The 21,696-nt window shown below is 55.4% G+C and overlaps 2 protein-coding genes across 3 annotated transcripts in view; both read left to right on the forward strand.

Annotated features, from left to right (window-relative positions):
* Positions 1 to 14,948, forward strand: part of SSH1 (slingshot protein phosphatase 1) — a 35,841-nt gene extending 20,893 nt beyond the window's left edge. For both annotated transcript variants that reach the window (XM_080559283.1, XM_080559284.1), the window contains 10 exons: positions 653 to 721; positions 1,146 to 1,211; positions 2,495 to 2,689; positions 2,943 to 3,036; positions 4,456 to 4,584; positions 5,715 to 5,761; positions 7,021 to 7,167; positions 7,855 to 8,055; positions 9,017 to 9,638; positions 10,098 to 14,948. In XM_080559283.1, the coding sequence (XP_080415409.1) occupies positions 653 to 721; positions 1,146 to 1,211; positions 2,495 to 2,689; positions 2,943 to 3,036; positions 4,456 to 4,584; positions 5,715 to 5,761; positions 7,021 to 7,167; positions 7,855 to 8,055; positions 9,017 to 9,638; positions 10,098 to 11,375 (2,848 nt within the window). In that variant the 3' untranslated portion in view covers positions 11,376 to 14,948. The remainder of the gene's footprint in view (positions 1 to 652; positions 722 to 1,145; positions 1,212 to 2,494; positions 2,690 to 2,942; positions 3,037 to 4,455; positions 4,585 to 5,714; positions 5,762 to 7,020; positions 7,168 to 7,854; positions 8,056 to 9,016; positions 9,639 to 10,097) is intronic.
* Positions 14,949 to 19,051: 4,103 nt separating this feature from the next.
* Positions 19,052 to 21,696, forward strand: part of CORO1C (coronin 1C) — a 47,470-nt gene continuing 44,825 nt past the window's right edge. Inside the window, exon 1 of the mRNA XM_080559299.1 lies at positions 19,052 to 20,321. Coding sequence (XP_080415425.1) covers positions 19,202 to 20,321 — 1,120 coding nt within the window. The 5' untranslated portion in view covers positions 19,052 to 19,201. The remainder of the gene's footprint in view (positions 20,322 to 21,696) is intronic.

Here is a 21,696-nt window from a genome sequence, read left to right on the forward strand (position 1 = left end):
TAATTATTTAGCAGTTGAAAGTTACTTCCCCCCCCATTATAGTACAGCTTTCTTGCCAGATTGCATCTCTGAAATAAGAGTGTTCTTTTGGGTTAGGTATACTCATAAAATCCTTTTTGTCTTTTCTACCAGCCAAAGCGATGAAGTGCAAACTGAACGCACAATCCTTTGAAAGGCCCCTGGGGTCCTCTTTGGAGAGGGCAGGCGGCTGCTCTGCCACCTACCAAGGCTCGCTTTCTGCCTCGCTGCAACCTGAATCTCTGCAGCCAGATCGCTGGGATCTGCTTTTATGTGCTGCTAGGGAGCTTCCTTGCACCGAGCTTAAGGGGGTGATGAGCTTACGAGCAGGAAAGGTGATGGGGGAAATCCTGCAGTGCTTTCTGGCAGGCGGCGTGGGGGAAGAGAAGAGCTGGGGATTCTCATTCCTGGTTCTCCAGCTCAGCGGAGCAATCGGCATGCTAACGTCAGAGTAGACCTTTAGACTTCAGTTGCCGGTCTCCTTGTGTGTTGTGCATTTGATGGCCTACGATATTACGAGGAATTACTAGAGCAAGGCTTGAGGATTTTAAAAATTAACGAGTATTAATAATTGAGGATATTGGCATGACCGCATTGTGGCCTATATTTAACATCCTTAACGTTTCTCTTCCAGTAAAAGCTGCACTATAGGAATGGTTCTTCGTCTGTGGAGTGATACTAAAATCCATCTTGATGGTGATGGGTAAGAAACCACATTAAAAGGATAGATGTGAATGTCTTTCCCTTCTGGGGGCTGCTTTAAGAGAGATTCTCTATCACTGTGCAAATGAAGTTCCAATTTGGAATTCATATCTGCAGGTTTTTTATTCAGACACTGAGGTTTTTTTGCCCTCAGACTGCTCAGTGGAACCTGTAATACCCAGAAAATGTTTTCTGAAATCCTGCTCAAAGGGTGGAGCTCCCATTCCTGGCAGCGTACAGCAGGGAAAGGTGTCCGCTCCCCATTTTTGGGGGGGAAGATGCTGGAAAATCAGTGATAGAAATTCTCAACCTTGACTTTTTTTTTTTTGAGTGCTCTTGTAGCTGTCTTGCATTAGCTGTTTGTAGAGCACAGCTTGAGATGCAGAGAAGAGCAGTTTGTGACTGTTTTTTCCCCTCTCTTTCAGTGGCTTCAGCGTGAGCACTGCAGGGAGAATGCACATCTTCAAGCCAGTGTCGGTGCAAGCCATGTGGTATGGATGCTAATTAGCCTTATTGAAAAAGAGACTCTCATTTCTGTGAATAAATTAAAAACAAATAAACAAACTGCATTTTAGCATTCTCCGTAACTGGAATTCAGTGAGCTGAAGCAGAGTTGCTGCTTCCCTGTGTCAGCTGGTAGCAATACTATAAAGGGACTCTGGGAGTAGATGTGAAAACAGCATCTTCTCCTGCTTCTGTTTGGAGCAGCTGCATGCTCTTTAACACAAGGGTGATGGGAAATGGCACTAATGAAATGTATAAACACAAAAGCCCAACTTGAATTCATCAGGCTGCAAACCCAGTCTTTCCTCCCTGTGCATACTTTTCTAGCTGTCTGAAGGAGTCTCACGAGCCATCGCCAATCTGATGGCATTTCCAGTTCTCTGCCTCCTTGCTGGGGCTCCTGCCGCGTGGAAATTTTCCGTGCCACTCTGCGATCGCGTTCACCTTTCAGCTCCTGTCACCCCTCCCATGTGCAGGGATTCCAAAACACTGAAGCGGAGAGGGCTGAATCAGCAGCGGCTGTGCCAGCGAATGTCTTCTTGAAGAGGCTGCTACCCTGCCCCAAACAGAACATGGCTCTTGGCCTGGGCAATGTGCTGGCTCCTGTCAGAGCCTCATGAGATCCTACTCCTTGGGGCATGTGATAGGAAAAAGATGCAGATGTAGAGAAGGGTGACGTGCTAGGGATGATTTGGTACAGAAACAGGTGAAACTCTTGTTCCTGTCATTTTTGAGCTCAGCCCCTCCTGTTGGCAACCTTAGATGTGGTTAATAGCTTCACTACAAGCACATCTTCAGAGCAGAGCCTTTTAAAAAAAAAAAAAGAGGAGGGAACGAAGGAAAAAGTAACCGTAGAATTTACAAAAACAAATGACCCGATTTGGCCCTGTCCCTGGAGCGTGTCAGGGGCCAAGAATGCTGGTAAATACGCATTTGACTCCTTGCTGAAGGTGGTTTGAAGATTGTCTGTATTCTTTATTTTTCTTGGGTCTGGCTTTACAAGTTAGCTAATGATTAGATCCCAGAGTGGCTTGTGCCTTGTGCTTGCCTGTTAATCAGGAGAAAATGTCAGCCTCTGCCTCAGCTCAGCTCTTAGAAGGCCTCCAAGGTGCCTCCTCTGAACTCTGATACAATAAAGCTGCTGCTCTCAGAAAGCAAACCGCAAGAAGCAGTGGTGAAAATCTTTTTCCTCAGTGAAAAATCACTTGAGATCCTGCTCTCTCTCTGTTTGTTGCTCACGTCTGCACACATTTGTTCTCCAAACTTGCAGGTCTGCTTTACAGATCCTCCATAAAGCCTGCGAAGTTGCAAGAAGGTACAACTACTTCCCCGGTGGGATGGCCTTGGTCTGGGCCACGTACTACGAAAGCTGCATCAGCTCCGACCAGAGCTGCATCAACGAGTGGAATGCAATGCAGGACCTGGAGTCCACCCGCCCCGACTCTCCAGCTCTGTTTGTTGACAAGTCAGTTCTCAATTTTACTAGACAAAGTTGGCTTGGCTCACAAAAGAAATCTCACCTTCTCCCTTTTGTTCCTCTGGCAGTTCATTTCCTTTCTATTCATAAATACCTTCAAATGTTTTTCTTCCATTATTCTGGTCAAGTTGCTTGTAATGCAAGTCCTTCCCACCATCCCTCTGTCCCGTACAAGTTGCACCGTCCCTGGAGAGCATGTTTACAGCTCAGGAAGGAGACCTCCTCTCTGCTTACCTTCCAGGCCAACTGAAAGGGAACGAACAGAACGGCTCATTAAAGCCAAACTCCGGAGCATCATGATGAGCAAAGACCTGGAAAATGTGACTTCGAAGGAGGTAAATATAAAAATTCCTGCTACTTTATTTTTCGTGCTAGACTCCTTTTCTGCAGAGTGTTGTACTGACAGAGACTCCAGATGACTGGATGCCACTGGCTTTAGAGGTTGTATTTCCAATTGATCCCTAGAGGTTTTACTCTGTCTTTGCTATACCCCTGTTTCTCTAGCAGGTAAAGCAGGGTAATACCAGCATCAGAGTGCATTTTTCAGGACCTTAGTAACAAGTGTGTGACTCTGAAGCGTAAAGTGTCTGATCTTTGCCAACAGAGTGGCATCCGAGGTGATCCTTGCACTACAGCTGCTTGTAGCTGATGCAGGCATGTCCAAGGAATGAATTTGCAGTCCCTTACTCCTCAGTACATCCTTGTGAATTACACAAGCCAAGGTAGCACTCTCAAAAGATGCAGTTGGTGGGTTCAGCCCTCACCACTGTGAGTATACACGGCTGTTTTAGATGAGTATCCTGGACTTGCTCAGAGACAGCACAGAGCAAATGGTGCGCTAAAAACAGCGTCTTTATCTTTGTTGGCTTCATCTTAACGTTTTATTTTCTTTGTTCCTGAACAATGTCAGAGAGGCATACAGGCAAAACTTTGCTGGTGAGTCTCTGGATGAAGAATCACAAGTCAAGGCTAAAACTAGTTTGGATCTGTCCCACAGGGTGATGTAAATGCCTGCATCCGCAGTGCAGGCATTCTCAAAGCAAACGGTAATAGTTCTTTTTGGGTTCGATTTTTGTTTGTTTTGCAAGGAAGGCTGTTAAACTGCAGGGCTTTCCTTCCTAAAGCTTAGCACTGAAGGGTTTGGATGCACTCTTGTGTAACAGCAGCATTACAAGCTGTAGGCGTAAGCTGAGAACTCGTCTGTCTGTTTATGTATTCTTAACTCTTGGTGCAGTCAGGATGGTATGATTTTTTTTCCCACCGTTTTCCAAGGTGGGTTCAACAAAGCTGTGTTGCTTTGCATTACGCCTTCTTGAAGCTGAGGTGCAGTGAAAGGACTGTACGTGTGTGTCAGGACATTTTGAAAAAGGAAGGCTATTAGAAAGCTTTCTCTTCACCAGTATTGCTACTGTTCACTTCTTGCTCCTGATGGGTTTCTTGTTTCCTAGTTGTTCTCCAGGGTCTTGTTTTTTTTATTTCAAATTTTGTGTTTCTTTTTTTTTAAGAAGCAGGTACCTCAAAAATTGTTTTGTACCTGGATGTTATCTGAAGCTTTCTGTACAGATCTTAAATTTGTGGGCCTAACATGCTTGGAGAGAGATGCCACGTAGTGGGATTCCTTGTCTCCAAAAGGTCAAATCCCTGCTGCCGCCTCTAATGAAGTATAGAAAAATTATTTTGTAGAGGAGTGCCAATAAATGTTTCTATTGAACAGACGAGATTCTAGGTGGCATCCTTTGTTTTCTGCTCTGCAGATACGAAACGAGCTGGAGAAACACATGAATTGCAACTTGAAAGAATTCAAGGAATTTATAGACAATGAAATGCTGCTTATCCTGGGTCAGATGGACAAACCGTCTCTGATTTTTGATCATTTGTATCTGGTAAGTTGCTGTAATAGGAGCTCCAGATGAGCTGGAGACTCAGTGGGAGTGAGCTGACAAGTCGGGGGCTCAGGGGGATCTGGATTTGGCGTCAAGGCTGAATAGTGCAGTGTGAGCAAAAGATTACAGCCTGCTATCCAGCCCTCCATGCGGAATACTCGAGGAGTCATGTTGCTTGTAAAAGCAATGATTATATTATATTTTTATCAATGGAGATAATTTGAACGAAGGGATCTAGCTGTGAGTGCTGCCCTGTGTGACAATTGTTCTCTTTTTGGCTCTGGGGAGGGTCACTACATTGGTTTTCTCAACAGAGCCTATCAAGTTGTGTGTGTGCATGGCCAAAACTACAAAAAGAACAAGGCTGAAGGTGATGCGGGTGATGTGCTCTTCGAGTTTTATGCAGAAGGTGTGCGTTGTGTGTAATCTCTTGCCACTAGATGGTACTGCAAGCAAAACCAGGCGCTGCCATCTGGAACAAAGGCTTGCTTGAGATGAGCACATTTGTGCCCATTATGTTTGGGTCACTTCTAGTTTGTTTTTCCTGGAGAGAGTCAGAGGAAGTGTTGATGTTTGGGGGCAAAAACCTGCTTTTTAAACCTTTCCTAGCTTTCCATTTTGTGGATAGGGTGAGATCCAAGGTGATCACCCCCAGAACTTTCAAGATTTGCCTCGCTTCTCGTATACCTGTGATCACAGTCATGCCACGTGTAATTACTTGTTACTTGTCTTTCTCTGCACTATTTATCTCTGTGGTTAAAAATCCAGAGTGTCTGGGCCACAACGACACGGGATAAACTGTCTCTGACTCTTGTGTCATACAGGATTTTTTCCTGCACGGCCCCTCGGCCTGGTTGTCCTTAATTCTTCTGATTTCAGAGGGACTGGGAACTGTCCTCGTGCTGCATTTGAGGATGAGCCTGGGTGGGCTGCTAAAGTAATCCAGGCAGCATCCTGCATTCCCCGCAACGTCCCGAAACTGGTGTGCTAACTGTGCCCAGAGGCTGCTAGCAGCATTTCAGTTGACGGCTAAGGAATGAATATTGCTGAGGCTGGGGCACTGCAAAATCTTAGAAAACGGGGAGGGTCTCGGGCTCCTTTGTAACGTGACTTACCCGTGGCTGTTGCAGGGGTCAGAGTGGAACGCCTCTAACCTGGAGGAGCTGCAGGGCTCGGGGTGAGTACCGCTCCTTTCGGGCTCTGAATCCTCCAGTCCTTTGGGTCCGTTCCTAGCAATGTGGGTAACTTATCATCGGGACCTTGATTAGGAAGTCTTTCCTAACTCATTTCCATCACAGGGGGAGTGGAAATAACAAAACTTCTCATTTTTGAAGTGTGTCAGGATGTCTGGCACACACACACACGCACTCCCCAGCGTGTAGCAGCCAAATGTGCAACGGACGCACGTACTGTTGTCAGATGTGAGTTCCTGCAGGCTGTGGAAGAGCAATTACAGCGCTGTGCTTAGGAAAAACTCTATCGAAATGGAGCAGAACTTCCTGGGGATGAGCGAGCTCCGTCTCACCTGCCCAGGCAGGCAGCTGCAGGGCTGTCTTTCACCACGCTCTCATCACCGCACCGCTTCTTGGCACGACTTACTTTCACGCTTTTTGGACGAGTGAGAGTTTTGCAGCGTATAAATATCTGCTGCTTGCCCAAGGCGTGCACCAACCCTGACATGAGAAACTGAAAACTATTGCTCAAGAGCATGACTAAAAATGTTTTAGTTTGGAGTCCTTGGGAACAGATGTCTGAACATCTTTAAGCAAGGAAATCGACCGGCATGTTAATACTTCTGCTCTGTGGTGAGGGTATTGTGACGTGCAGTGTCTAAAAGTCGAAGCTGGACGAATTCTGAAAGAAACATCCTGTGCCCTTGATTTGCCTGAATGGTGTAAAGTAATAAATCGATATGGGCGCTCATTCTCCCAGGGTACATCGTAAACCTTGCTGTAATATTTGGCAGGAATCAGGGGATACCATGCGACTGTTATTTCGTATTTTTGATCAGAAAGAAGAGGAAAGGTTGGTTTCATAGTTAAAGCCTGCAGTTGAACATTGTGATTCCTGGGTTCTCTTCCCAGCTTTTGCCCAAGTGCTGTTGCACTTCTGGAGTGCTGAAATAGAAAGTGTGCAGCAAACAGCGGGGAGTTTGAGTAGGTTACAAAGCCTTGGCAGATAGGCTAAAATAAACTTCTCTCTCTCGTGCTCCCGGTCCTGCTTTGTTGAATGGGATATGCTGGTAGTGAGAGGTGAGTGACCGGACAGGCCCTGCATGTCTTGTGTGTGATTTGTCATAACCTGTCCCGGGAGATCAGGGTTAAGGCTGCAGATAAAATCTTACAGCTCACGTTTTGTCAGATTTCATGGACTTCGTGTGTATTGGTTCCCCTTCCGTGACCATGGTGGTTCATCTCTATCTTTCGTTCTCCACAGCATTGACTACATTTTGAATGTGACCAGGGAAATAGATAACTTTTTTCCTGGTTTGTTCGCCTATCACAACATCCGGGTGTACGACGAGGAGACCACAGACCTCCTGGCTCACTGGAACGAGGCGTATCACTTCATCAACAAGGCCAAGTAAGTGGGCTGGGAGACGTGGCTTAGTGCGAGGGCACAGCCGAGCCCCAGCAGAAACTGCTCCAGGTCTGGGTGACGAGAGTGACACCGTGCCCCGCGTGCTGGACCCTCCTCAAGCCACACCACAGCTGAAGGTGGCAACTGGGCTTTTGTGTCACATCTTTTCCCAGGGGTTTTCTGTGTCCCTGGAGCTTCCGTGTTCTTTGCCTCTTCCGGCGCAGGCGTTAACCCGCTCCTAGCCTACGGTTTTTATTTATTACTATTATTTTGTCTCGCTTCCAAAAGGAAACGAGGACGCTTCCTCTGCTTGAGGTGTTCTGGAAATACTCCAACACGTGTCCGTGTTGGACTAGCCCAAGAGATGGTGACAAAGGCCATGAAACACTGCTGGGCCTTTATACTCGGGTTGTTCCTGCTTATTCCTGTGCCCAAAGACTTGGGCAGGCAGGCGGGGGGCTTCGTGGGAGGTCTCTGAAATGGTGGCACGGCTGAGGCTGCCCTTCTCTACCTCTTTATTTTTCTGGAGCAGGGTTCTTCTCGTGGCCACCTTAGTCCAAAACATTTCTCACCTGCTTAGCTAAGGCGTTAGGGTGGTCAGGAGGACGAAGTACTGCCCCTCTACCATTTACATGCTAACAACAGACAAAATAACCACAAAGATGAGACGCTGTCCTTTTTGTCCTGCAGGAAGAATCACTCCAAGTGCCTGGTGCACTGCAAAATGGGCGTGAGCCGGTCGGCATCTACTGTTATAGCTTATGCAATGAAGGAATTTGGCTGGTCGCTGGAAAAGGCTTACAATTACGTGAAGCAGAAACGCAGCATTGCAAGACCAAATGCAGGCTTCATGAGACAGCTTTTGGAATACGAAGGCATTTTAGATGCAAGGTAAGGTGACAACGAATGGAGAGGTGGCTTGCAGGAAACAAAAGGACCTGGTTGTAGGCAACGCCTCTGGTGTTTCAGTATATCACGGAATATTAGTGGAGTTCCGTGGATTTCTGTTCGGGCAGTAGGTTCCTCTGCCACTGAGCACAAGACGTGTGTTGCAATACAAAGACGGTGACAGAGCGTGCGTGGTGGAGCAGTCTGAAGGCAGACCGCCGTCCAGAGGGGTTCCCCTTTGAAGGGCAGATGCAGAAGCCTGGGCTAACTGTGCTTTTCTAAACCTTTTCTATGCCAGGCCTCCGCGGATGGAAATTAGCTGTCTTCTAGGGAGATCTGCTCTGGTTTAATTCATCGAGGGTTTCTCTGTGCTTGGGAAGCGTGTTTGTGTTTCTCAGCAGCCAACGCTGTTCAGCAAAACATTGTTCTTGTTTTATGAGGCAGAACTGAGCTCAGGCAGTGTTGGAGGCACATCGTTCGCGGTTCTGGGTGACCACGCCAATCATGAGGCTTTGTCGCTGCAAGTGCTGCAGTCTCTAATAAGGGTTTCTGCATGCTCGACTTGGCCTCTGCTCTAGTGGGGAAAGAGGAGGAAAATTTTCACTCTGGTTCAGCAGAAACTGTGCCGTGAGGTGTGGAGAGGCGTTGGTGCGGGGCATTTTGCACTGGCAGACGTCTCTGTTCCCATCGTGTGTGTGGTGCAGGGCCCTGCCAGGAGTCGTCTGAGCCAAAGAGGTGGTGGAGTAGGCAGGCGTGATGGGCGAAGTCCTGGTGCTAGAGATGGCTTTGCCTGGATGGGAATGCAGGGCTGCATTTGCCAACCAGCCTGGCTGTTCGGGGTCGTGAATCTTCTCCACAAGGAGAGAGGGAGGGATGCTCCTGCAGCCGAGCAGCCTTCAGCTTCTGCCGTGGCTGTCAGCAGCAGCTTGACTGTTCTCACTCGTCTCTCTGTCCTTTCCCCCAGCAAGCAGCGCCACAACAAGCTGTGGAAGCAGCAGGCAGAGAGCAACCTCCCTCAGAACACAGACGGCAGCACGGGCTCGGGCGACTTCTTACTCGAGAGCTTAGACGTCGACCTCGAAAACCGCCTGGCTGACCTGGACACCCCGTCGCAGTCGGTGTACCTGGACAACCGAGCCGGCCCAGAAGTGCCTGTGGGGTATAATTACTGCTTCCGCCGCCTCTCGGACACGCTGCTGGAGAACAAGGTGCCCGGTGAGAGGGAGAGCTTCTTCCACGTGGAGGAGCTGGAGCGGGACGCGCTTGCGGAGCGCGCCACCTCGCTGGTGAGGCAGCCTCCGTCCGTGCCTTCGGAGGGGAGGCCGGAGGTGGCGAAGGGCCTGGAGACAGCGGAGGCGCTGTCGGAGCTGAGCGGTTTCCAGGAGGTGAAGAAGAAACTGGACTTCAGCCCCCGGAAGGCAAGGCTGGTGCTGGGCCCCGGGGAGCCAGGGGAGGATGGTATCAGGGAGGAAAACCCAATGGAGAAGTGGAAGCGTCGTTTGTCCATGCACAAGGAGGAGAGCAGGCTTAATAGAGAGAACTTGAATAACAACAACAGCAAACGGAGTTGCCCAGAGGATTTTGAGGTGCGTATGGAGTTGAAACGTAGGTGATTAGCATGGCTGACTCTACTGCAAGTGAAATTGCTCTTCTCATCTTCATAGCACAGTTTCATTTGACTTGGATAAAGCCTTTCATTCCATGATGAGCTGCTTCCTTTTCGAAGTGCTTCTGAACATGGCTTTGCTTGCCCAAGCTATGGATTTAGATGCCAGAGAGAGAGCACACAGGTGTGAGTGCACTGTAAGCTGCTTTGGGCAACTTGCTTGCATGACCATCGCTCGAAACGGTAGGTATTCTTCCACTGAAAATGTTGTCTGCTGGGAAAGTACGTGGCTTTTGTTCCTGCTGCAGGGCCTGAAGAGAAGTGAAATGGGCTTCCTTCCAAAGCTGCCTAGCTATAAATGCGTGTTACGATCTGTGCCTCTCGCTCTGCCCGTGTGCTTTCTGCGCGCATTTACCTGTACCCGTTTTCTTTCTTGCAGCACGATGCCGTATTTGGGATCCTCAGTAAAGTCAAACCTCCCTATCAGTCTTGTGCTGACTGCATGTACCCCTCGGCCAGCTTGTCTCCCGACTCCTTCGGGGAGCAGTGCGAGAAGCTGAACCCCGGCTCTGCGCGTCACAGCTCCGCCATCTGCACGCAGCCGGCCCTCCTCTCCCACATCCCCTCCGGCTTGGCGGACCACCTGCCCAGCAAGGCGCGCGCAGAGGAGGTAATCAGAACTAAAAATAACGAGGCTCCGCTTCCTCTGTCAGCGGGAACTGGCACTTTGGAAGCTGGTACTTGTAGATTGGTGGCTGATCAGCAGTGCGACGTTTCAGAGAAAGGAAAGGATGCACCAAAAACCCCGGTCAAAACCCTGCAGCCCAGGAGAAACTCGCACTGTGACAAGAGCCTCCTTAGTGCAGAAGTGGTGAAAGAAGAGTCTCTAGCCAGGAAAGACAGCAAACCCACCAAGGATCTGAAGTACATGCTGTTCAGTAAAGACTTGGAAAAGCCGACCGCAAACAGTTACTTAATGCAGCATCAGGAGTCTCTCATTCAGCTGCAGAAAGCGGGCTTGGTCAGAAAACATACCAAAGAACTAGAGCGGTTGAAAAGCCTGCCCTCGGATGCCTCGTCCCTGCTCAGAGAGGGCTCCCTGAGCAGGGCTGAGCCCAGCATCGCGGAGGAAAGCGAAGACCTGATTTCACATCACGGCCTCGTCCCTCTTCTGAGACCAGCCCCGTTGATACCCGAAGATGCCGAAAACGAAGTGAAGTTAGAGGTCAGGCGCTTGCTGGAGGGGATCTCTCAGAAAACCTCCACGCCGGTCGTGTGCAGGTTGGAGCACACGAGCAGCTTCACCAAGGACTTCCTGAAGACCATCTGCTACACCCCCTCGTCCTCCCGGAGCTCCAACCTGACGCGCAGCTCCAGCAGCGACAGCATCCACAGCGTGCGGGGCAAGCCCGGCCTGGTGAAGCAGCGAACTCAGGAGATCGAGACCCGGCTGCGGCTGGCTGGTTTGACTGTTTCGTCTCCTCTGAAAAGGTCCAATTCCCTCGCCAAGCTGGGGTGTCTTAACTTGTCCTCCGAGGACTTGTCCAGCGACATGGACGTGTCAACCGTAACGGACTCGAAAGAGGCCGTTTCCAGCGAGTCTTCCGTGCTCTGTGAGCCACAGCCCACTCCGAGGAGTGCGGATGCCAGCTCCAAGCTGGCGGCGAAGCCGGCTGTCGGAAACTTGAAGAATACGCTTTGGATGGGCAAAAGTTGATGCCTTCTGTGGGGGGAGTAAGAGGGAGGCTGGATTTCTGGTTTCTGTTGTTTGTTTGTTTTTTTTAAGGCGTTTATTCATTGCACCGATGCAGTTTTACCATCCGACTTGCAGTAGTTCATCCGATGCCGCCGCCTCTTCCCCTCCGTGTACTCTTCCGTGGGGAGAAAAAGAAACGTGATGGGTCATGATGAATGGCACAAGGGAAAATAAAATGTATTGCATGGCTTAGAAGAGGACTGTGTGTGAATTGCCTGTTGTCCTGCAGGATGCTATTTCTAGTACTGTTTGCCAAGTATAATAATGTGGTGTTGTGCGTGTGTCTATATATAGATAGATCCTTACATCTCTTCGTCTATCTATATATATAAAATGCTGAAATGCTCCGTTTCAAAGTCTCAGCAAAATAATTAGTCATGACTTTTTTTTTTACAGAACAAACACAAGTCTCTAGCTAAAGCAAGCGCTTGTGGAAAAATCCTTAAAATGGTGACACGAACACTACCTCTGTTCTTGCTGACTTTTAGTCTGGGTTTGGTTTTGTTTTGTTGTTTTTTTTTTTGAGAGGCTTTTCCCACAGTGCTTACCGCTGACCGAAGGTATTCCCTTACTGTTAGCTGTAAAGTCCCGGAGGAGCGGAGACGGGCTTTACTGCGCTGAGCGCTCTCGTCACGTGAAGGAGTGTAAAGCTGTGTTCGTATCGACGGTGTGACCTGCTGGCGTTAGTCCCTTGCTGCGTGACCAGGTGAATTGTCGTTGTCTCATGTCGGTGACGGAATGGCGTCCGGACTGTGCTGCTGTCGGAGGCTCGTGCCCGCGCGGAGAGGTGTCTTGTTCTTTGGGTGTTCTTGCTGTCGTCGTGGTTTGTAATGTCCCGGTAATAATGACGAGCCTGGCCAGTAAGTGGCTGTGGACCCTGGTGAAGCTTTGTGTGGTGCTGTGTCGGCGGTGGGGACCCTTGCTCAGGCCGTCGGTGGCACGCGATGCCTGGGGAGGAGCGGTGGCTCTCCCGGTGCCCTGTGCGCTGAAACCCCAGCAGGCAATAGGTGAGCATGCGTCTTCTGCGATGAGTGCTGTTGTCTTCGGATGAGGATCAGTTCCTCTGCCCTCGCTTTCCCAGCAGCCTGTGGCAGTGGGGAAACTCCCACGGTGCTGCCAGGGGGTGAATCCCGCTCTTCCCTGGGGGCGCACGGCCCGTGGGACGCGCAGGGTTTGGGGGCCCAGGGTGCTGGTTCCACCTCCCCGAGCAGCCAGAGCCGCGCAGGGTGGTTAAAGAGCATCGGGTTCCTCCCCGCGGTGCTGCAGCTGCCTGGATTTGGCCACTGGAGGGCAAGTCCTGGCTCAGAGACCGTGCTGCCTCCTCCATCACCCCGGACCCGCTGCCTGCGCGACCTGCGAGGCCGACTCAAAGGCTGCGTCCCCGGGAGGGCCATGCAGACCTGGGCACGAGCCTCGGGCTTCAGGCCTTGAACATCAAGCAGAAAAACGGGCTCACTGCGGAGAGACCGGAGCAGCGAGGGTGCGGGTGAGGGAAGAGCTTGGGAAGCACACAGGGGACGTGCTCCCGGTGCCGGGGCTCCCCACGTCCCCCCCAGAACCGTGACAGCTGCCCGCTCCTTCAGGGCCGTAGCTTGAAGCAGGCCTGGGGGTCAAAACAGACCTCGGAGGTCGGGGCTGGCAGACCGATGTGTCTGCTTGTGAACGCGCAGGCTGGGAGCGTGAGCTCCAAACCTGTGCAAGCGCTGTCAAAGCCGTTCTTAAAAATCCCCTCGTTGAGGTGAGAGAGGAAGCAGGACCGCAAGCCGTCATTCCGAGCCTGTGTTAATCGAAAACGATGCCTTGAGAAAGGGAGCTGTGTCTTACTGCCCTAAAACCCAGAACTTGCTTCTTTTTCCTCGAGTAGAAGACCCTACCCTTTTATATTAACAGCGTAAGGAATTACGGGGACTGGGAACCAGTAAATAAGCGTCCCTCGTTAAGGAGTCTCAGATTTCGTGGACCTTTTAAAAGGCACGTTTCCTATTGTCCCATGAAAGGTGCTTGGAAGCGGAAGCTCGGCGGGAGGGAACCCTGGAGGAGATGCGCGAGCCCTTGCCTTGTTTAGGGTGGGAAAACGGGGGCTCATTTTTGGAGCCTGACCTTCCCCCGTGCTCAGCGTCTGCCCGAGGTGGCCTGGCCCTGGGGGCTGGCAGTCGTATCGTTGGTGCTGTCTGCGTCTGTACCGGCCTCTGATGCCTGCTGGGTGGCAGGGGACGGGCAGCGGGGGGGGGCCGGGGCTCTGCCTGATGCCTGCAGGCTCCGTGCAGCCGCCCAGGGCCCGTTTTGGTGCTGTGCTCGGCTCCGGTCCCAGCGCACCCGGCAGCCTTGAGGCTTGCAGAGGCCGCTCGCGTGGTCGCTCGTGTTCGACACCGCGCGTTTTGCCAGCTCCTTTCCCAGCCCTGCGGACACCTTCCTGCGCTCCCCATTGCTGCCTGGCCAGGGAAGAAGCAGGGGCTCGGCTTTGAAGAAGCTCGGGAAGACGCCCTTAGCTGATGCAAGCGAACACGTTCGTTTCCTTCCTGTTTTCCCGAGTGCCTGCCAAGCCCCGCTGTGCACAAACCGCGGCGCGGTGCAGCGCGGACCGCTGCTGCTGCCGCTGGAGCCCGGCGCTGCCACCGATGCCCCCGCGCAGCCCTTGTGCGGCACGACGCCGTCGGGCAGCGGCGTAGCTCAGGACGAGCCGTGCTCGCGGCCAACGTGCGCTAGAAGCGCTCGTGTGCCATTTCGGGGGGGGGTTTGTAGCCAAACCTGACGCTCGCAGACTTCGTTAGATTTGTTGCATGAGAAGGTAGATGTCTTTTTTTTTTTTTCCTCTTCCACGTATCGTAATTGTTCTTTTACAATTGAGTGCCTTAAGAATAGTTTACAAATACTGTGTATTTATGCTGAGCTGTTAAACTCTGCTGTTTGCTGTTCATTTTTCTTTGGTGCTTTTGGTGTATCCGGTGGCAGTGAGACCGTTACCACTTCCGCACGTCGACCTCCCAAGCCCGCGGGGCTCGGCGCTGCTCGATGCCTCCCCTCCGCCCGGCTCAGAGCCACGGCAAGGCAGCGCCGTGCGCGGTGCCCCCGTTTATCTATGCATTGTTTATCGAAGCGCAGAAATGGGGGGGGCCCGGGGGTGCTCAGCCAACTGCCGGGCATGGCCCCAACCCGGCCCCATCCCGACAGAAAACCCCAAATGCACAAAACCGGCACCTTATTTCCAGTCCGGGCGTTGTCGGTCCGTGTGATGCCCGTAGGCGTCCTGCCCGTCCCACGGGGTCGGCCCGGCAGCGGCCGCAGGCAGGAGAGGGGTGGGGGAGTAACGTGGAGCTGTCCCAGTGCATTGCTGTACTCTGTGATAACAGTGTTCCTTCTATTTCATCGTATTTCTTAATTCTGGTTTTATATTTAAATACGCAGTATCTTTTGTACTGTACGTTCGCGGTAGGGGATGCATAATGCACTTTTTTTTTTACTTTGGTTTGTAAAAATGTACTGTATATTTTATGTGCTTCTCGTGAGAAAAATAAACTTTTTTTTTCCCCCTTTTGCAAATGTGGTTTGCAGTGGTTTTGGGGGGTGGGGAAGGATCAGCCCGGCCATGGGGAAGGGCGGGGTGGAAAGAGAAGGATGCGACCAGCGCGAAATGTCCGAGCAGCGGCCGCCCCCTGGCTCCCATCTCCCCTGCCCTGTGAAATCTCTTCCCAGCTGTGCTCCCGGCTGCTCTCTGCTTCCTTTGGGTCCTGGCTCTCTTCTTCCACCCCGAAGGCCCGACTGGGAGAAGCCTTTGTCCCTCTTGGTTGTGTCCTTGCCGTGCTGGACGTGTTTTAGCTGCCCTGCTGGGACGGCGAGCAGCACGGAAACGCACCCGGGTTGTGGCATGGGCTCACCTGCAGGTTTTTTTTCAGGGGAAAAGGGAACAAAATAGAAATATGCTTAAATCCCGGAGACAGAAGCAGAACAGAAATCAGTGTTTCTCTGTCCAGCCTCGTTTCAGAGCCCCAGGCTGGCTCTGAGGACCCGCAGGGAGCCAGCGCCGGCAGCAGAGCAGTCACACGACAGCGACGCCTGCTCCGTGCCGAGCCGGCCCCGCGCGGCGCGGGGAAAGGACTTATTTGGAGAGGGGACTCGGTGCTCCGGCAGCGCCGGGGGCTCTGCGATCCCCACCGACCTGCCCAGCGCTCGCCTCTGAAAAGCAAAACCCAGCGTGGAAGCCGGGGAGCCGAATCTTCTGCCCCGAGCTGAGCCTGCTGCCGCCCCCCGATCCACCCCGGCGCGAGCCGAGCCCAGCCCTTCCTGGGCATCCACCAAATTTTGCCTTTAAAGGCAAACAGCGAGCATCGGCCTCGCAGCCCTGCGAGGAGTCTTGTTACTGCCCGGGATTGTTCTCGCTCTCGGAGCCGCTTCGGGGAGGAACATGTCAGTGTTTACCTTGGCAGAGGAGCAAGGCGCAGGCTGGGGATGCTCTCCGCTCTTGGCACCCTTTTGCTAATTGCCTCAACGAGTTGTTAACCCACCACCACCAGAAATATTTGCTTTTTAGGGGTTTTTCTGCTTTGGCTTCGGGCGGGCAGCGTCCGCCGCCCACCTGCCAAGGGCAGCCGAGCCCCAAGTCCTGCCTGCCCTCCTCCACCCCGTGGCACCGGGGGCGAGGCGCAGGATCTGACCCCACGGGCACTGGCAGCCAGGCCAGGGAAGGAGCCGACGGTTGCTGCTGGCTTCACGCCTCGCCGGTGCTAACGGCCCCGCTCCTCACGTGCACAGGGTGAGGAGCAGGGTGTCCGCGGAGTCATGGGGGGTGAATTAAATGATTTAGCTTCCCCCCCAGCAGGGCTGGGTGCATGTCACGGGAGGCACGACTCCGGGCTGCGCTCGCGGCGCCGCGGGCACGAGGGCGGCAGCTCGCCAGCCGGGCAAATCGGCCGCAGGCGATGGAGGAGCGAGCCTCGGGCTCCTCGGGGTGGGCTTGGGGAGGTTTTGGCCTGCTCGGCCCTGAGAGCGGCTCGGTGGGCACGGAGCCCTGCCCCAGCCCCGGGCTCGGTGTCAGAGCCCACCCGGGACCCCAAGTTCTGGTGTTGGTGGAGCCGCGGCCCTCTGCGGTGCCGCGCTCCTTACGGCCGAATGTCGCATCCTGTTGTGATGTTGCTATGGCAAACCCGGGCAACATCTGGAGCAACGGCGTTCCCTCCGAGGGCCGTCAGGGCGTTATTTATAGCAGAGCCCCCGTGGGCAGCTCGTGGCTGGAGCTCCTGTGGGACCGTTCCCCCCCCCGCCCCCAGCCTGTCCCGGCTGCACATTTGGGTGACCGCAGGGGTGGAGAGCGGGCGTCGTGCTGCTGGGGGGGGAGAACTGGGGCTTGGCAGGCAGGCGAGGGTGGTTTCGGTGGCCAAGGCAATGCGAAGAGAGAAGCAAGGCAAGGCCGAGCCCCCCCCCCGCCACGACCAGGAGACGCTGGTGCCCCTCGCGGGCTGCCCGCAGCCCCAGCACGGTGCCGCTGGGGCTGTTCGCGCTGGGTCCCGGTCGGACCTTGCTCCGCCTGTCCAAAGAGGTAGAAACGGGGATGTTTTCCAGAGCAGAAGCTTGGAGGTGGCACTGCCCAGGAGCAGCGCGACAGCTTCTGCGGCAGAGGTGGGAAGGGGCGGCGGGGCTCAGCCTGCAGGCGCCCACGTTTTGTCCCGGCGGCAGCAGCCAAGGATGCTCCGGGGAGCCGTGGCTGAGCTCGCCGCGTTCGTGCCAGCCTCGGCCCCAGCCCTGGCACCGCCACCGCCCTAAAAGCGCCCTCCTCTCCGGCTCGAGGGACGGGCGGCAGCGGCGCGGCCGTGGTTGCCATTTCCTTTTATGCAGACAGCCCGGGAGCAGGCACGGCGCTGCTCCCCCGCCGGGCTTTCCTTGGAGCTCGATAAGCAGCTCCCGGGGGAAAGCAGGGCGGCCCCGAGTCCCTGGCGGCTGCTCCTGGGCTCGGCCGTGGGCTCAGGGCCTTTTCCCCTCCGTGCTTTGCCCGCAGAGCTGGGGAGAAGCTTTGTGCCGCCGGCTTGGTTTCGCTGAGCCCCTCCTGGCAGGCTGGGGGGGGGGTGACAAACTCAGGCTGTGCCAGCCCTGCTGCGCACCTGCCAGCCCCAAAATCAAGACAACGTCTCATAATTTGTGGGAAAGAGAAAATGAAGTTGGTTTTGGTATGGGCAGCCAGGGCATTGCCTCAAAGAGAAAAAAAAAAAATGAATTATCAGTCAAGTGTCTGGCGACCCTGGGGGGTTTGTTTTGGGCGGCCTCGGCGGGGCCTGGGCCCTTCCAGCGGTAACAAACGGTGTTTTGTCTCGCTGCGGAGCGGCTCCACGGCGTGCAGCGAGAAATCTCCCCGCGAGGGGCCGGCCGGGCCGATAAGGAGCGGGACAGCAGTCGTCCCTTGCGATGCTGACCCTGGGGGGGGGGGGGGTAACGCGGGAAGCGGCACCCGCTCGCGTGCCCTTTGGGCCGATTTAGGTGTTTTTCTGCATCCCGGCTCGGGATTCTTCCCCAGGGCCGGGCAGGGCGGCCGGCAGCGCTTGCACCATAAAAGGCAAAGCGCCGGGGAGCCACTGGCGACGCAGCCGGCGCGGCCGCTGCCATGCCAGGCATCCACGGCTGCGCGGCCAGGGCCCGAGCCTCGCGGCCCCCCGCTTCCCCCCCTTCCGCAGCCGCCGGAGGATTTACAGGAGCCTGCTTGGCGGCAGCAGCATCCGAAGGGAGGCCCTTTCTGCTCGGGGGCTCGTTTGGAGAAACACCCGGCACGTTAGCGGGGATTTTCGATGAGTTAGGGTTTGCAGGCTCCTAAGCTGGGGGGGGGCTTGTTTCCGAGGCTGCCGTTGGGTTTTCGCTGTTTATCTCGGGCTGTACTCCTCATGCCCCGGTAATTCCCTGAGCAATAACGTATTCCTGCCGAGAAGCGCAGCCGGCCCGTGTCTCCACAAGCTTTACACGGAGCGTATCCGGCCCCGGCCCCGGGGGCCCCATGCCAGCACCGCGCCGCTTCCCAGCAAGGAGAGGGCTTGGGGGCACCGGGGGGGGGTGCCAGGCGCTGCCCAAAATCCGTGGCGGAGCCGAGGGGGGCGATCCCGCCCGCAGCAGCGGCAGCGTTTGGCCTGGCAGCAAACGGGTGGAAGCAGCCGGAGCGGAGGGGAGCCGGGGGTTTTGTCGCTGCGCGGGACCTCGGGGAGTTGTCGCTGCAGCGGGCAGGGGGAAGGAGGAGAGCCCCTGGAGAAAGACGCGCAGCGAGTCCTGCCCGCGAGGGGCTACGGGCCAGCGGCCGAGAAGCTTCTGCGGCTGTCGGGGTGGGCTCTGCCCAGGCAGGGAGCAGCTCTGTGCCGGGAGGGAGCCCCCCTGCCCCGCCGCCGGCTCCACCGTGCCAACGTGCATTTCCCAGCCCGGGCCGGCCGTGAGGCTGCACGCCGCCGGTTCACATGACCCAGGCTCGGAGGCTTCCAAGCTGCCCCCGTGTCTCTCCCAGCGGCCGGAGGAAGGAGAAGGCGGTGCCGACGGTCTGCCGAGACCCAAGGTGGGAAGGGAGCCCGGCCGGCTGCGGGGCGGGTGGACCGGGGATCACGGGGACCGAGCTGGCAGCCATGGAAGCATCCACCTGGCAGTCCTGCGGATATTTACGGGATGACACAAGTCAGGCACGAGGCAGAGACTGCGCCACGTCCCGGGCAGCCTCCGCAGTGGCATGCCAGGATTACGCCCTGCTGCAGCAGAGTCCGCGCGGCCAGGAGGGCCTGGGGCACCTTCCCCAGCCCACGGCCGAGGCGCACGTCCCTGCCGGGGCCCCGATGAGCGGCAGCTCGGATGAAGGCGCCGCACGGGCAGCGCGGGGCAGAGGGAAGGAAGGAGAAGCCCCTCCGAAGGTGTACGAGATGCAGGTCGGGCACAGGTGGCCGGGCTCCAGCCGGACGGTGAAGCCCGTGGTGTACCGGCTGGAGGAGAGCGAGTACCGGCGGCTGCTGCAGGAGGCAGAAGCAGAGCCTGACGAGGAATGGGAAGCGGAGTACGAGGTACCTGTGCTCCAGGAGAGCTACCCGGGGAACGGGAAGGTGGCGAGCCCGAGCCTCAAGAGGATCAACGCTTTGCAGGGAGCCCTGCGCGGGCAGCTGAGCCGCTCGGACTCGGAGAGCAGCCTGGAGAACCGGCAGGTGAGCAGAGCCGCGCCGAGCTGCCCCGCGGAGGGGAACAAACCCAGCGTCCCCATCAGGTCGGACAGCTTCGAGCGCAACGCCTTGCTCATGGATTACATCCTGCAAAGCAAGCAGGAGGCAGCGGCAGCCGTATCCCACGTCCCCAGGGACGGCGGCAAGGCGGCCGAAGGCTTCAGGCAGGCGCTGGGCTTCGCCCCGCCGCCCGGCGGCACGCCGGACCCTTGCCAGAACGGCGAGGAGGACGCGGTCAGGAAGCCCGAGGTGGACTGGCAGGTGGCGAAGAGCCTGGAGAGGATGGTCTCGGCAGCGGCGGCGGCTAGAGACGCCGGGAAGCTTTCAAGGCAGAACAGCAGCCAGGTCCTGGAGAGCAGGGAATGGCTCGAAGAAATAGATTTGGAGATGCTGGATTCGTACAGCATGAGAAAAACCCCTCCGGCCCCTCCGGTCAGGTCGCACAGCAAAGAGAGCTTGGCTTTGAGCATGAGCAAGACGGTGGCGCTGACCGAGGCGCTGCTGGAGCCGTGCAGCTCCCTGGCGAAGCCTGCCAAGGAGCAGAGGGCGGCCGTGGGCGAGTGCGGCGCGGAGCAGCCGGCGGGAGGGAGGGCGCCGGGAGGAGGGGGCCCCGAGGAGCAGGAGCGGAAGGGGAGGAAGAGCCAGGAGGAGGATGAGAAAGTGCTCAAAGTCGCCGACGCCAAGAAAACCTTCGAAAAGGCAAAGGCAGCGGAGGGGAAGGCGGCGGCCAGCAGCGCCAGGAAAGGTGAGGCAGGGGGCGCGGGGTGGGGGGGTGGGGGGGGGCTTGGAGCAGCGCGGGGTGGGGGCAGCGGTGGCGCGGTGCGGGTGCGGAGCTTCGCAGAAAGGCGGTGCTGGAAGGAGCCCGGAGCAGCTGGGAGCCGCTCGGGGCACGGCTGGGTCGAGCTACGGTCCTGTCGAGGTAGGAGGGAAAGCAGGTGTTGGTCCGAGTTCGGCAGCCTCGAGAAAAGACTTCTGGCGGTGAATCTGTCCTGCGGGAAGGGGCTTTGCTGGGCAAAGGCTCTCCTGGCCGCAAGGATGTGCAATATCCAGCTGTGCTGCTTGTCATGAACAGAGCCGGTGCCGAAGTGCCTGCGCTGTACCCTCTCCCACTTTCACGTGTGCTCATTTGCCTCTGTCCAGCCAGCCGCCGGGCGACCCAGTGTCGTCTATCTCCGTGTAATTACGGCACCGCGAGGAGGCATGATTTTCCTCGGGCTCTTTCCCTCCCGCACCGTGACTTAGCTGAACAAGGCGTTCAGGGAACGGCACCAGCTTGGAAGCCGTTTCACTGCAAAAAAAAAATAATTGAACTTTGTTGGAGTCGTGCTGGCGGAACAGCAGCGTGGTGCAGGGATGGGGAGAGGCGAGACCTGAACGCTCGGGTCCTGCAGGGACGGGTCAGCCCCGTGCTTCACCTGCACCTCCCGCTTATTGCCCATCTGCGGCGGCGGAGCTCCTTATAAGGGAAAATACACACGCTCGGGCACGGGAAATCTATGCCGGTTTTGGGTTGAATAACACATTTACTTAAGAAATAGGTGTGATTATCCCACCAGGCCGGGTACATTGCGTTGTCAGCGACTCGCGTTGAAAGCAGCCACAGCACCGAGCCAGAACAAGAACACTGACGTGGGGTTTGTGCTTGTGTCAGCGGTAACAGACAGCCCACAGCCAGGAGAAACGGATCTTAGCCTCTTAGGAAGCCTCTGGAGACACGTTAGCCCTCTCACTCTGTAAAGAAATAGGACTGGGAAGCGATGGCAATCTCTTGGGTGCTGAGCTGTGGAGGTGCTGCGATAGAGAACGGCAGGGGCAGCTTCACACTCTGCTCTCGCTGTGGTGTGGTCCGTTTAAAACGTATCTGCTTCTAACCAGGCACCTTCCCACGCCTCGTGCCGCCTGACTGCACAAGAGCACCCTGCTTGTATTTACCTCTGTGTGATTCCTTTCTTATACCTCTGATTTTTCCAGCACCTTGAGTCCAGCTTGGTCCTAGACAGCAGGGAGAGAAACAGAGCAAGATGACAAAAGGCTTCAAAACTGGTTGAATAATGAGGACGAGACTAGGATATGTGATAAGTGTAACATGGAGTGCCGCAGGAACCACAGCGCCCAGCCTC

The sequence above is a fragment of the Anser brachyrhynchus genome, assembly GCF_964034855.1.
Source record: "Anser brachyrhynchus genome assembly, chromosome: 17".
Taxonomy (NCBI): domain Eukaryota; kingdom Metazoa; phylum Chordata; class Aves; order Anseriformes; family Anatidae; genus Anser; species Anser brachyrhynchus.